General features: G+C 40.4%; 1 protein-coding gene across 4 annotated transcripts in view; it reads right to left on the minus strand.

Annotated features, from left to right (window-relative positions):
* Positions 1-255: 255 nt before the first annotated feature.
* The window catches only part of CRACD (capping protein inhibiting regulator of actin dynamics), a 133,320-nt gene continuing 118,499 nt past the window's right edge, over positions 256-15,076 (minus strand). For all 4 annotated transcript variants that reach the window (XM_033059661.2, XM_033059660.2, XM_033059659.2 and 1 more), the window contains 5 exons: positions 13,897-14,079; positions 9,287-12,692; positions 8,091-8,281; positions 6,942-7,107; positions 256-3,034 (listed from right to left, as the gene is read on the minus strand). In XM_033059661.2, the coding sequence (XP_032915552.1) occupies positions 2,874-3,034; positions 6,942-7,107; positions 8,091-8,281; positions 9,287-12,692; positions 13,897-14,079 (4,107 nt within the window). In that variant the 3' untranslated portion in view covers positions 256-2,873. The remainder of the gene's footprint in view (positions 3,035-6,941; positions 7,108-8,090; positions 8,282-9,286; positions 12,693-13,896; positions 14,080-15,076) is intronic.

The following is a 15,076-nucleotide window of genomic DNA, read 5'->3' on the forward strand; positions in this document are numbered from 1 at the left end:
CCTTAGAAATAAGTACCAGGGATCCTGGTAATGCAAATCAAGTACTTGCAATGGCAAAAGTACACTTCACTGAGAGCATTTACTAAGAATATTCTAAAAGAAGTACAGTAGAAACTATTACTTTCTCTCATGAGCCACCTACTTTAAATCCTGTGTGGCACAGAGTAGATTTGTAACCCTGTAAAAAGTTCTATTTGTAAGGCAAACTACATGATTAGCAAAATGAGACACACAGGATATATATCAATGATTAGATAATTTTGACCAGGTTATAGTTTAATAAGAATTAAAATGACAGTATAATAAACAATTGCACTTTAAAACATTTGAAAAATTAAAAAAGTACACAACAAATACCCCACAATTATACATCTTGTAGTTTTTATACATTACTATATGAACATAGAGGTTAATCATATATAACCTTGTCAAAAGAAATGGTATTTCGTGTTTGTATAAGTTACAAAAAATTGAGACAATATACTACATAGTGGTTTATTCGGTTCTTAAAACATTTTTGCTGTTTTAAACTGGTAGTAGTTTTGGATTTATTTTTACAGATTTCCAATACTTTATCAGAAATGGTTGCAACAAAGCTAAAGCAAAGTAACACTTCACTTCATTGGTATTTAGTGCAAATCTTTGTTTTCACATGAAATGTCACTGTTGCACATGTACACTTTAGAAATGTTTCCATCAAGTACTGTACATAATACAGTTTCCATTGTTACACTAGATACCTTTATGGTTGAAAAAAATCCTCTGCTTTGAAGCTTTAGCTTAGGACCATCCTTAATGAAAGCTCTATTCTATGTGCTATAAATGGATTGTATTGGAAAATTGCATCGTTATGTCATGCACAATAGCACCTAATTTTGCTATGCTTTTCAAAATACCAGTATTTTTAATCCTGATTTATTTCACCTTCTCTGTATTTCTACCTGGCTCCCCCTCCCAATTGTAAAGATGGATTTCAGGCAATTTAGTTATTACATATCCATACTGCAGGCAAATAAACTTGGAAAAAATATAAATTTAAGATGCACTAATTCCTGGTGCTAGCAGAGCAAAAGTTAATTACAGGGCCAGTTCTTTCTTCAGATTTTGAAGACATTAAGTTTTTTCCCAAGCATTTGAGAGCAGCATTGTCTCATTTCTGCTTAAACCATATTCATTACTTATATTAATGGTAAAGGTTACTTTAGATATTCTGGTTTTAAATATGAAACTGAGCAAAACTGATGGCTCAAGACACCCCAGAAAGCCCATCTTGCTGCTGCACATGTACTAGCACACCCATTGTGTTTGTGCTACTGTAACCATGACACTGAGCCCCTGTTTTCTGTTCCATGGGAAAGGCTGTACTTGACAATGACTTTTGCTGAAACTCCTTTTAGATTCTGGGAACAGAGTGTATAACAGGTTTCATTCTGTTTTCTGCATAGTTTAAAATGCTGTTTCTCATGCTGCTTACAGCAGTTTGGCTAAAACACTTCCATGAAGCATATGTTATCATTCTATAATGATGTAATTTCTTTTCATGAAAATGTCTCCCTTTATGATGTTGTAGGCTTAAAAGTACCTTTGAGCCTTATGGTTGTAAGAAGGAGAGTTTCAAATGTTTTTAAAGTCTCCCTTGTAAAACAAACTCAGTTGATTTATTTAATAAGGTGACATTTTAAAATGCAAACCTAGAGATTTCTGTGGGATGTTAGGATAGTGACGTTTTAATTACATTTATGGACTTTATTCTTTCTTTGTAAGAGGGAGGGGTGGACATTTCTCTTTTAGTTACATGAAGTAGTAAAGTGTTCAATTGCCACACCAGATACCTGAGATGGGGTCAGTAAACCTCTTTTTGAAGTGTTCTGGCTCTACTGGTCAAAGTACAGGAAGTTACCTGAACTTCCTGAAGTTGCATGTGGAGTAAAATTGGTTAGAATGCGAGTTAAAACTCCTAAAACTCTCACTGACTTAGCTTTCAGTTCTCACTTCAGTTCTGCCAGCCCTGCTCCTGTGGGAACTTACTGAGACAAATTCTAGAAGAATTTGCATTCGCACAGGAATGGTTTCATTCCAGTCAATTGATTTAGAGTTGCAGTCCACAATCACTGTCTCTGTGCAGCATAAATATGGCCAAGCACAAACAGTGATGCACTTAAATGACTAGAAGAAGCAGTGAATCCCTGACTTCTGAGAACTTAATGATCTTTGTTTAAAAAAAATTGTGGCTTTTTAAGTAGGATTGTTTTCTTCTTAGAAGTGAGGGCATATAAATGTAGTGTATTAATCCTATGATTAAAGAAATTACCTCAGCATTTGGATGGTACCATCTACTTACCATTTGCATGTGGAACAGTGTATCCTGAAGCTCTTCCATAGTGAAAAAGCTTTCAAATAGCAGGCAGAACTGGCAGTTCATACAGTTTAACATGTTTAAATAAATTATGACTTAAAAGAAGAAAACATGCATCTTTCCTTAATTTCAACAACGAAGTTCTGAAAAACTTTCTGAGATCTCAAACATGGAGATCTAAAATTCCAGACCTGAATACCAACAGAATTGAGGAAACTTCTGAACCCTTATTCTGTTCTGGCCCTTATGATACCTGCTAAAATTTACATCCAGTATGTGAGCACTCAAGTTTTTGAGAGAGTCTGGTTGAGAGATTTTTGATATGATCTCCTTTAGCATTTGTCAAAGCAATGGAATATATGACTTGAGTAGGCTTTACAGTGAGCTAGAGCAAAATGGTAATCAGTTCAGTTTTCAGTCCTTCCAATACATGCATTTTCAGTTTTGTCATGTGTAAAAAGCAGAATAAATAAAAGAAAGCAATTAATTGTCAGCAATAGAGATGTAACTTCACAGTTTACTTTATGATCTGTGGACAGTCACTCCAGGCTTTTGCTTTCCTCTTGGCTAATGCAAGCCAGGCTGGTTCTGTTGACACTGGGTTAGCATCAGGTGTAGAGAATCTCTTGGCCACCTCCTTTGTCACTGGGGTTGATGGAACAGAATCTGAAATTTCCACTTTTTTTATGGGATAGGGAGAAGTTAAAAAAAAGCATTAGTTAAATACTGTGCTTTGTTGTAGGAGTCTAGAGATTTCACTTTTATGTGAAGATATTCTAACACTAGATATTTATTTTCAACACTTTCAGTTAAATCTTACTGTATTTGCAAAATAATCAAGTTAGGAGGAGCTGAGTTTCCTTTTCAGAGGTGACTCCAAGCCATCTAACTCACAAAAATAGGGAGAAAATTTTCAGTCCTTGTGACATCCAAAGAAAACATTTCCAATTTGCTGGTCTTCCTCTTTAAATAAACTATTTCAAAATTATAATAATTTGGAGGGAGGGAGTTTACATTCTCCATTTCAAAGAGAAGCTCCTGCCTTTCTCAGCAGACACCTGTCCTCCAAACTAAAACAGCAACTTTTCGTTTTTTGTCCATATATAAGCCGCACCTGATTATAAGCCACACTTCAGGTTTGGACCAAAATTTTAGTCAAAATGGTGCGGCTTATAGTCGTGAAATTACTGTACATCTGCACCATAGCAAAAAATGGGAAAAAGCTAGGAGTGTTTTTCTCTTTGGTTAATGCAGCTGCCACACACATGTAAACCAAATGGATTCAGTAGGATTTAGATTCCCTCTTCAGAGAAGAAAGTGGTCCTATAGCTTCCTGCCTCAGTTAACCCTGCCCAAGATGAAAAAGAAAGAAACCTGATTTCCTCACTAGCTGTCTGCCACATTTTCTTCTGAGTAGTATAAGACAAACAGCTGTCTCCATAAGAAAATGTGTTTAATAAAAAAATGATTTCTTAGAAGCAACTACACAGAGCAGAACCATGGCAGTATTGCAGAAGTCAAACGTGAAAATAAATTCTGAGACAGTGAATGCCCTGACAACCTGAATAGAAGTAAGTCCTGTCTTAAACATATGGAGTAACTCTAAAAATCTTAGTTACAAAATAATTCCTCACTCAATCCCCAACTTCCCCCCCTCAATTAGACATTTTCTTTTTTAGGAGGCAAATTGGGTTTTTTGTTAAATGTTCAGATTCAAATTACTTTTAGTTGCATTTCATTTTGAGGTTTTGAAGGTGCATAAAAGCTTTAAAATTGTATAGAAGCTTTAAAATTGCATGGACGCCAAGAAGTGTTCTATTTTTCTTTTTAGTGCATCTTTAATCATATATTTTTATCTGCAAGTAAATGAACAGTAGCAGCAGCAATTTCTGTAGATGGACACTTTGAAAAGCTAATTATTTTAAATACTATGCTTTTAAATATAATTATTTTAAATTTAAAAGTCTATTTTAAAAGTCCCACACTCTTATCAGTTCCTGTGGTACAAGACATAAGTGGAATCTTGAAATACAGCACCTACAAGTTCTGGGTTTTTTTGTTTGTTTGTTTGTTTTTTAATGTCCTTAGAAGACGACTCAGCAGACTTCTATTTTAAAACATATTCTAGGCTGGTCTTCTGTCTTAAATGCTCCTCTATCTTCGGAAGCCTAAATTGGTCCTATTACCCACAGATGCTTGTATATATGTGTAGTTGCTAAAGGCTGCCTGGCTCCAAATATAGTCAGTAATCACAGGGAAATCCAGTCACTATTTCTTAAGGGCCAATAGAATTCTGTGCTTTCACTTTAGATACTTCAAAATTGGTAATTCCTCCTCAATTTCCTTCTGAACTGTCACTCTAGTGCAGACAAAATGACCTTAGATAATTGGGTTTTGGCCCTTTGATCTAATTTGGCATCATCTATTGTGATGGAGTTTGATTTCTGCTGGAACTGGCCAGGTACAGCATACCACCACCATGCTGAGTCTTTGGGGGTAGGGCTGCAACAGAGCCCCTTTACAGTTTGACAGGAACAGTAAAACATGAACATTTGGGGCAATTTATGTAAGATCTTAGAACAGTTTGGGTTGGAAGGGACCTTTAAAGGTCATTTGGCCAACCCAAGATGTTCCAAGTGAAGTTCCCAGAATATCTGCTCTGGTGAGCAGCTGCAGTGTGAAGATCCAGCTGCTGAATCAACTGAATATAGGCAGGTGTAGGGGTTTTTCAGTTTGGGACAGTCTGTAATGCAGGAGTAGCACTGGTTTAGCCTTTAACAAATCAGTTGAGGTACCTTATTGCTTTCAATAGTTGTATTTCACTATTCTTGATGTAGAGTGGTACTGAATAGCTGCAGCTGATACATGTATTTACTTTCAAAAATGCTATTTAATTACACAAATTTTAAAAAAGGTTTCTTCAACACTTACCTACTCCAAGACCTTTTCCCTAGGACTACTGTTAGCTAGAGAAATATAGGCAAGTCTGTATTTCAGCAATCACCTCATGCCACCTCAAATATTATGCCCTTTGGGGAAGTATTTCTTTTAATTTGCCTGCTTTTTGAAGATGGGATAGTTTCAGCTTAACTGAAATGACAGATGAAACAGTAGGTTCTGGTTCCAACCTACCATGCCAAGTACAGTAAATTCACGAATACAAGCCGCACTGAGTATAAGCCGCATCTCTGGGTGTTGACAAATATTTCGTTTTTTGTCCATAAATAAGCCGCACCTGAATATAAGCCGTTCTGTCGTTGGCAGCGAGGACCCGCGTGCAACAAAGTTGCCAAATGGTAACAGAACGGCGGCAGGGCGGGGTTTACTGGCTCAGCTAAGGCTGTGCAGGCTCGGCCTGCTAGGGGCTGCTGACGGGGCCAGGTAGCCCAGCCCGGCGGGGCCACTGGAGGCCAGCCACCGCTGCCACTGGGCTCGGTCACCACGGCCCTGCGCTGCCCTGTGGTGGCAGGCAGGGATGGAGCCCCCGCCGCTCCCGCAGCGGTGGGTGGGGAAGGAGCCCCCCGCCGCCTCCCCGAGCCACGGCAGGGGCGGCCCGGGTCCCCCTCTCCTCCCAGAGCCGCGGCAGGGGCGGCCTGGGTCCCCCTCTCCTCCCAGAGCCGCGGCAGTGGTGGCCCGAGTCCCCCCTCTCCTCCCCGGGCCGCGGCAAAGGCGGCGCAGGGCCCCCCCGTCTCTCCCCCGGGCTGTGGTAGAGGAGGGAAGGAAAAGCTCTTCCTCCTCTCTCCCTGCCCCCCGTGCTGCCTGCAGGCAGCCAGGCTCCACCCGCAGTGCAACAGAGTAGCGATTTGTAACAATCACAAAATGCCGACTTTGCAGATGCTCGCCTCGGCACTCTGGCTGCCACTTCTGAGGTTGTAAATGTCAGAAAATTATTCACATATTAGCCGCTCCTGATTATTAGCCGCATTTCCGGTTTAGGAGCAAAATCTTAGTCAAATTGGTGCGGCTTGTATTCGTGAAATTACTGTATTTAACTGGGAGGGAGAAGTCCTAGATTCAAAGTAACAGGCTACCTTCAAGTGAATTGATTATCTTCTGGATTTCTCAAATGAGAATACTAGATTCCGGTATTGGGGGGTGGGGGTTGGTGAGTATTTCTCCTTGACAAGCTGGGAAGTGTGAGAACACAACATGCTTCATTTCCTGCACAAATATGCTTTGTAGAAGTTAAATATAATTCCCTGTCTGTTCTAACCCCCAACCTAAAGGCAAAACAGTACTGCAATTGCAATTACAGTAAATTAGATCCCTCTAATGTGCATTAGTCATGTTCCAAAAATATGGATATGGCTTGGGGAGACAGCCTAATTTTGTTAACTTGAACTGGGGCAATTCTAAGGAATTGCAGCAGTGCAGCCTTAATAACTTGGGGAGACTGGCAAAAGTCTGTTAAAATTATGTATTTCCACCATAATGGCCAACATATGAGATAGGAATAAGTGGTGTTAGTCTATAGAATGCCTTTATAATTCTAGCAGTAGTATATGAGGGAAAGGAAACCCCTTCATTCTCTTTCTCAAAAACATGCAATACCATTTCTGAGTGAATCTGAATTTCTCAACTGTACCTGTCACAGAAGTTGGAAGGGTGTTCGACTTTTTTAGATGCTCCCTTCTTTCTAGTCTTGACACAGCAGTCTCAATTTTCTTCTCTCCTTCTTGAGTTGTAGATTTCTGCAGTGTGCTCGTTTTGCTGCTGCTGCTTTTATTATCTGACTGATTACTTACAGCAGCCTAGAACAGAGAAGGAAAACTGCTAAATGAGAAAGTGTGCCATGTAATGGCTGCAAGTTAGATATGACACACTTGATGCTTTCATTCATCGCCTGTCTTTTCCTTAACCTTCCTTTTGGACAAAGGATCACAACACCAACAGTTATTAAAGATTGTGAGAAACCCACCACAAAGTGTAATTTGCCATGTTGTCATTTCAGTCAAAATACTGAAGAGCCAGCCCTCCCTGTTAAATAGAGCATTGAAACATAGTGGGCATGTGTGGTCAACTTCACACCCATCAGTTGTCTACGTCTCAGGTTATGCATGTATCCATCAGAAATTTGGTTCTCCTAACAAACAGCAAAATATATTTAGCTATCCATATACTCATGCTCTCCCTTTTTACCATCCCTGATATCTACATACAACATCACTGTTTGTGCAGCATCGCTTTGGTACTGTAAGTGCTTCCCTTACTAATAGAAAGCTGTGGAGAGAAAATAGCTATTTGGAGAACAGGAAAGAAGTGATTGAATTCAGTGCCTGCTTTAGGCGTTTGGATGTGTCATGATTGTTCATTTCTTTTGTTCACCTGAATTTTACCCAAATAGTATGTGCTGCAATAAAAATAAATCCAGACTTGCTAATATTCACCTGTAATTGCATATTCCAGCTATTATTCCCCAAACATTAAAGGTTAACATCTCACTCTGAAAGAAACTCATTGCACACAATTTTTCTGTTCCATCCCCTGCACGGTAATTCTGTTTATGATTGTCATTAACTACCACCTGATATCATCAGAGTTTTTACTAAAATTGCCAAACTATTGCACCGTATTTTCTCCTGGAGGTCTCAGTTTTGCAAGAGGGAACTCCAGACTTTCAGGCTTTTATGAAGTCTTACCAAACATTAAAAATATTCCCACGTAACAAAATCAGCTAACAGTTACAATTATGGTGTCAGTATTTCTAGTGGGCAGGTTTCTAAAGAGTGCTTACATTTTCTTTAGCCAGTTTCTCCGCTTGCTTTGCCTCTCTGGCTTGTCTTCTCTCCTCCCTCGTAGCTTGCTGCTCACGAAATCCCTTTTGCTTTTGCAGTGCTAATGTAATCCAAAGTGGCTGTGAAGTTTCCACTTTTTCCAACAACTTTGAGCCATCTAAAGAGTGCCTGCTCTGAAGGACAGGCTTTTCTGAAAGAAAACATGACAAGAATTGACTGAGTAATGCACCTCTTTGCCTTGAGAAAACCCCTACAACTTCTCTGCCTTGTGAAAATGCTGGAGCTAAGCCCATTGAATGCTGTTGTCAGTCACAGCCCTTGGCAGACTGCACGACAAATCCTGAAACAGATTTTATGCCTCAGGAATAAGACCTAATTCGACACACTCGCCCAGCTGTCCAAATTTATCCCATTTTTGTGTGTGTGTGAAAAAAAGAAATAAAAAATCAGCAGTTCCACTGAGATACTGTTGTAGAAGTGTCCTGATTGAAAAATTCAAGAATGAAAAAAATTGGGATTTCCCAATGAAATGCTGAATTCCTGCCTCTGTCTTTTGAGTGTCCTTACTCTGAAAGGGTAATTCTCCCTCTCGTACAGAATACCATTTCAGAACTCAGGGGCTTTCAGCTCTCCTCTGAAGAGACATTATGGTTACTATAATTGTTTTCATCACTGAAGACTGCCTCAAGCATGGACTGCCGTGCCCAGCTGTATTGTTTAAATAAAGAATTTGCCCAGGATAAGGGGACCTAGATCTTAGTAACTTCAAAGCTAGATTAACATTTCTTTAAAAAGAGAATCAACAGAATGTAGATCTAAAAAATTACACAATCTGCTCTGATAACACCATTATCCATGGACCATAGAGCCCATCACCTGGCTCACTAGAGGCAGAGGTAACATCTCTGCCAAGGAAAAACACACACACAAACACACACACGCACTTCCGCTACCTCCTTGAAATTAACTTTCTTAAGTAGGTTGCACTGGTCACACTGAATTTATGGGTTTCTGAATTAAATTGTGGGCATGGGAATTCACACTCATTCACACAATCCTAAGCACAGTAACAGTCCTCCACAAGTAACATGCCAGGCAAAAATTATAGTTTAAGACCAAATGTCTTCCTCTGGACCTCAAGCATCTCATTTTAGAAATGCAACCAATACCTAAATTTGCTTTGAAAGATACATACCTTTCTTCAATGGCTCAGGCTTTTTGTCATTTTTTTCTCTCCATGGAATACTTAGAGATGGGAAAAATGACTTCTTTTCTTTGATTTCTTCCTCTTCATTTTTGCAGTCATTGGATGGTATGGGTTGGGCTGCATTTACTCTGTCTTCTTTTCTCCAGCCACCATCTGATTCAGCTTTAACCACCCTTTGCCCCAGCATTTCAGACAGGTTAGATCTGTTCATTTTAGAGAGGGGAGATGATGGTGGGGTCTGGCTGGTGGGCTTTGGAGCTAAAGCAGGTTTCTGTGGGACCAGTGACTTGCCTGCTGGTTTCTCATGGGCAGGTGGAGCACTCTGGCCAGTGCCTGGTGGGACCACTGATGTGCCCACAGGTGGTGAAAACTCCACCACAGTAACTGAAGAGTCTTTTAAATTACCAGGAATGTTTGCTCTCCCAGTGCCAGGAGAGGTACTTTCTTGTGGAGTGAAAACAGAGGATTCTTTCTCACCTTCTGCTGAGGTGAGTGGGTCAGGCACACCATCAAAACTGTCTCCTGCACTGTATCTTTTCTTTTTCTTTTGTTCTGCCTGTTGATCATAATGAAAACGTAAAGAGTAGTTTGTTCTTCGTAACTTTATCCCAAAAGGAGAAACATTTTCTTCTCCATTTGGTGGTGGTTTATCTGCTTTTTTTGTGCTGTTATTCTGCTGATTTTCCAGAGCATTGGGAAGTTCTGGCTGGGGTAATTCCTTCCCCACAGAATGTGGAAAACTTGGAACAAGGAATGAGGGAAGATCTTTCGCAAATTTACAGCCTTCAGTGCTGTCTGTCACTTCCCTATGGGTTTCCATTTTCTCCTTAGGCTTTTCACCTAAGTTATCCTTAAAAGTGGAAACCACATCCTCCTTTGTATCAGCAGATGAGCCAGTGGTTCTCCCCACAGCCACTGTTTCATTGCCTTTTGCCACATTTACAGTCTCAGCATCTGAACTGGTTTTTGAAACATCTGAAAATTTCTGCCATGCAGGTGTTATCGAGAACTTTGCATTTGCAGAGAGGGTTTTCCTCAAGTTACCATGGGGAGCGCCGCGTCCTCGGGGTGTCCAGTCATCACTGTGCCTGCAGACAGTTCCTCGGTCTCTCTCATTGTATTTGTTGTTTTCTGCATTCTTTAGGATTCTGGAGCGGATAGATGCCCACTCAGCCAGTACAGCCTGGTTGTTCAATGCCTCTTGAGCGTGTTTCATTTTACTGCTGCTGGGTTTGGGATCCTGTTTTTTTCTCTCGGTCTTCTCTGGAGAGGGAATATCCACATTTTTCCTCTCTTCTGTTAAGCCGAGTAATGATTTGCAAGCCGTGTCCTTAATCTGGTTCAAATTCACTGCTGTGCCACACAGCTGTGCTCCAGTAACCAGAATAGCTGTGTGGGGTACACACACAGATGATGGGAGGGAATGAGAGCCCTTACTGGTAGTCTGCACCCTGCAGTCTTTGACAGATGGAGAAGACAATCCTGCTCCTTTGATGGGCATAACAGGACTCAGATTTACTTTCTGAAATATGATCTGTTTATCTCCAGAAGACACTTGAAATGTGAAGGGTCTGGATGCCGTTTGTCTTTCATCTACCTCTTGCCACCGAAGTTCTTCCCCTATTCGTTTTTGCTCCTGAGCCTCAACTTCTCTCTTCAGTTTCTGGGCTAGCATTTCTTCTGCTGTTTTAGTCCCTTTTTCTGGCTGTTTGACTTTTTGGGAACTTGATCCTTCTTGGAGCTTTTCCTCTGCTGGATGCCTATCAGCCCCTCCAGCAGAACACAACTGATCTTTTTCCTCTGGCTGTTCCAAGGATTTTTCTTGTTTTGGCTGAAGATTTTGTCCTTCTGCGGCTACCTTCTGCTGTTTCAGCTTGTTCCATTCCTGACCATTTTGCTCCTTTTGCTGCTTCAGTTCATCTTGTAGAATAAAGTCTGAACTTTCCATGTGCATTTGTTTTGTGAGTTTGTGTTTCCTCTGCTCTTCCCATTTCTTTTTCTTATCCATCACTTGCTGGGGTTGTTCCTTCTCTGTCTTTTCATTCTCCTTCAAATCCTGTCGTTTCTCCTGTTTCTTCTCTTGTTTGAGGCTCTCAGGCTCTTTCTCCTGCTTCAGTTTTATTTCAACTTCTTCAAGCTCTTTCTCTTCTTGTTCTTGTCGCTGTATTTCCTCCTTGTTTTGTTTCTTGAACTCTTTTGGTTCCTCAAGCCAGTTTCTTTCTTCTTCCTTTTGACTGTCTTTTTCAGTCCTACGGGGCCTTAATTCTTCCAGTGCTAGCATCTTCTGCTCCTCCAGCTCTTGTCTCTGTTTCTCCTCCAGATCCTTGTGCTTCTGCTCTTCCCATTCCTGATGCTTCTCCTCCTCCAGTTCCTGATGTCTTTGCTCTTCCCATTCCTGGTGCTTCTGCTCCTCTAGCTTTTGACTCTGTTGCTGTTCCTGTTCCTGGTGCTTCTCTTCCTCCTGCTTTAGTCTCTGCTGTTCCTCCCATTGCTGGTGCCGCTGCACCTTCAGCTCTCGTCTCTGTTGCTCTTCTTGTTCCTTGAGCTTCTGCACTTCTAGCTCTCGTCTCTGTTGTTCCTCCTGTTCCTTGAGCTTCTGCACTTCCAGCTCTTGTCTCTGTTGCTCTTCTTGTTCCTTGAGCTTCTGCTCCTCCAACTTTTGTCTCTGTTGTTCCTCCTGTTCCTTGAGTTTCTGCTCCTCCAACTTTTGTCTCTGTTGTTCCTCCTGTTCCTTGAGCTTCTGTTCCTCCAACTTTTGTCTCTGTTCCTCCTGTTCCTTGAGTTTCTGCTCCTCCAACTTTTGTCTCTGTTTTTCTTCCTGTTCCTTGAGCTTCTGCTCCTCCAACTTTTGTCTCTGTTGTTCCTCCTGTTCCTTGAGCTTCTGCACCTCCAGCACTTGTCTCTGTTGTTCCTCCTGTTCCTTGAGCTTCTGCTCCTCCAGGTCTTGTCTTTGTTGATCCTCCAACTCCTTCTGCATCTGTTCCTCCAGCTCTTGCCTTTTTTCAGCCTTCATCAGTCTTCTTTCCTCTTTATGGCATGTTAGCTCTTCTATTTTCAAAGATGTCTCTCCTTCAAGGAGGTATTGCCCCCTCTCTTCTTCACAGCGTCTTTTTTCCTGTTCTTTCCGCATCTCCTCAAGTTCTTGGCACCTTCTTTCTTCCATTTCTCTTTGTTCTTCCATTTCTACAATCTGTCTTATCCTTTCAGCTTCAAGGATACCCCAGTGATCTTCAATTCTTTTTTCCTCTGCCAGCTGAAGCTGCTTCTGCTCATCTCTGTCCTGGATTAGCTTGTCTGCTGTGAAGCGTCCATTATAACCTGGGTATATGTCCTCATACAGCTGAGTTTCTAGATCCTCTGGCTCAAATTCTGTTATTGTTAAACTTTGTGATCCCTAAAATTGGAAACAAGTTTGGAGTTACTGAACATGGCCTGTTGGCTTGACAGTGAACAAAGAGTTGCAAATGCAAAAAAAAAAAAAAAATTAACAGAGAATTATTTAAGCCCACACACCCCCTCCCAATTTATGGATTACATCATCATAGATCCCATGTCTCTCACCTATTCATTCGGATGATAGCCTTTAAAAGAAAAAAAACATCCCAAGAGTGATAGCAGTATAATGCCAAATATTGAATCACCATTTGGTACACATTGAGACCTCCCATTTCAAATTTGCAGAAGCCCAAGAAACAGAGCATAAGTTTCATATGTATGCCCATTCTTCTTCTACTACTTAGAGCTCCATCCTTTAAGCCTGAAATAATTAATACCTGCTTAGGGGCATTGTTTTGCCAGTTCTTTCATTGGCAAATCTGGTACTTGCATAGACAGAGCTGTTGCCTGCAGAAAAAAGCTCTGCGATGAACAGGAAAGAACAGTCCTCAGGCAAACACAATTTGCTTTCTTTTCACAAATCCTGAGCCAGGATATCTTCCTCATTAGCTGTGCTGAGACTCCAGTGCTATTGTAGGAACCGTGGGAACATGTATGGGCAGCACAGCCAGAGCTTCCCAGGAGACTGCTCTGTTCTGTACCTGAAGAGTGCATCCCTTTAGGAAAACAGTTCAGCTAATGTCCTGTCTAGCTATCATTTCTCAAGCCATCATTTGGCTCCAGTTAACCATTGTATAAACAAGAGGTTTAAATTTAATTTCTTCATTGCAAGAGTGATAAACCCAAGTACAGTAGTGCAGAAGAAATGGCAGTGGCCTCTCCTGGGCCCTGTGTAGTTGAATAGTGTCATCCCATTTACCAGAGCTAGTAAAATGTCAGGATAAAAACCAAGATAGACAGATGTGCAGTAAGTGTACAAAGCTACAACTACAGTTTTTACTAGAAAAACTAGAATCAGAAAGCTCTCCCAATGTAAATTGCTAGCAGAAGTACTTCAGGTTTAAGTAGTATTTGTCTCAACAAGCAATATTGAAACTTCTTTGCATCTTCTCTCCAGCTAGGGTTTCTGGTAAATAACAATGTTAATCAGATCTTAAGCCCTCTGTCTATAGATCCTGGTACATTCATTTATGGTTATTTTGTACCCAGTTTCAAAAGTAATCCCTCTCCTCTCTTTCACTGTTTGGCTGGTCATTTAATACCTTTGTCAATCTCTTGTGCTGTCTTGACATCCTCTGCTTTTTTGGCTTCACTGACAGTTTGTGCTTAGCTGCACTGTTGTCTAGACGAGCAAGAGCCTGGGGAACTGAATCCAAATTGATGGTTTCAATTGTGCCAGAACAGGAATACTGTCTTTTTGGCCGAGCTGATTTAAATGGAGTGACCTGTTTGTATCAAAAACACAAGAAACCATTATTAAGCTATTTGTTCCATTAAATAAAGAAATACATAAATAAATATATTACACACATATCTTTGCAGCTTTGAATTCAAAGGAATTATTAGCAGAAAATATTTGAAACCCTGGCTTTCCATTATACAAATCACAATCTTGGACATGAAAGTTTCAGCTCTAATATTTTCCCATTTTCAGTATTACACATTTTTATAGTTCTCACATAAAAAATACTTAGATCATTCTATTGAAATTTTTTCACAGTTTAGCTCCACTCTGAACATGTTGGGGATGGAAAAGGCACAATCAGGGTTTTAAGCAACATCAAACACTGGTACATTTTAAAGTTTGCTTACTGTGAAATAAGGTCTACATCTTTAAATAATTTAGATTATACACTTTAGGCAGAAGCAAATCAGATGGACTTATCTAAGCATCATAATAGAACAGCTACAGAGCTGCACTCTCTGCATGGGAGATGACTGCAGCATTGGATCTCAGAATGGCACGGTGCCTGTAGAAAAGCTTCCCTCCAGAGTCATGTGGAGTTGTCCAAGACAGCACCAAACAGCAAAAAAACTAAAGTAAGACAACACTGGCTTTGATGGCTGCTTTATTTCTTTATTTCTCGTGCCCTTCAAATACTTGGGTTCAGAAAGTGCAAATATAAGCAAAGTGATTCAGTGAGACTTCTTCTGTGAATAAATAGTGGAACTGTATGTCTAGGCATGTAAGAATGAGGCTGTCATCTGTCTCTTCCATAAGTCATCAAGCTATCATCCCAAGACTTGCATTTGACATAACACAAATGGAAAAAGAAGACAGAGGAAAAAAAAAATGAAAAAAACAAACATCTTCTGTAAGGAAAGAAATTACCCACATTGTTTTCAAGACAGCTCTGTAATCTTCTGAGGTTAAACATATGCTAATCAGGAAACCAATTACTTAAAAACTGAGGGAACATTTTGCATATGCTTATTGAATTA

This window comes from Catharus ustulatus, chromosome 5, assembly GCF_009819885.2.
Source record: "Catharus ustulatus isolate bCatUst1 chromosome 5, bCatUst1.pri.v2, whole genome shotgun sequence".
NCBI classification, from domain to species: Eukaryota; Metazoa; Chordata; class Aves; order Passeriformes; family Turdidae; genus Catharus; species Catharus ustulatus.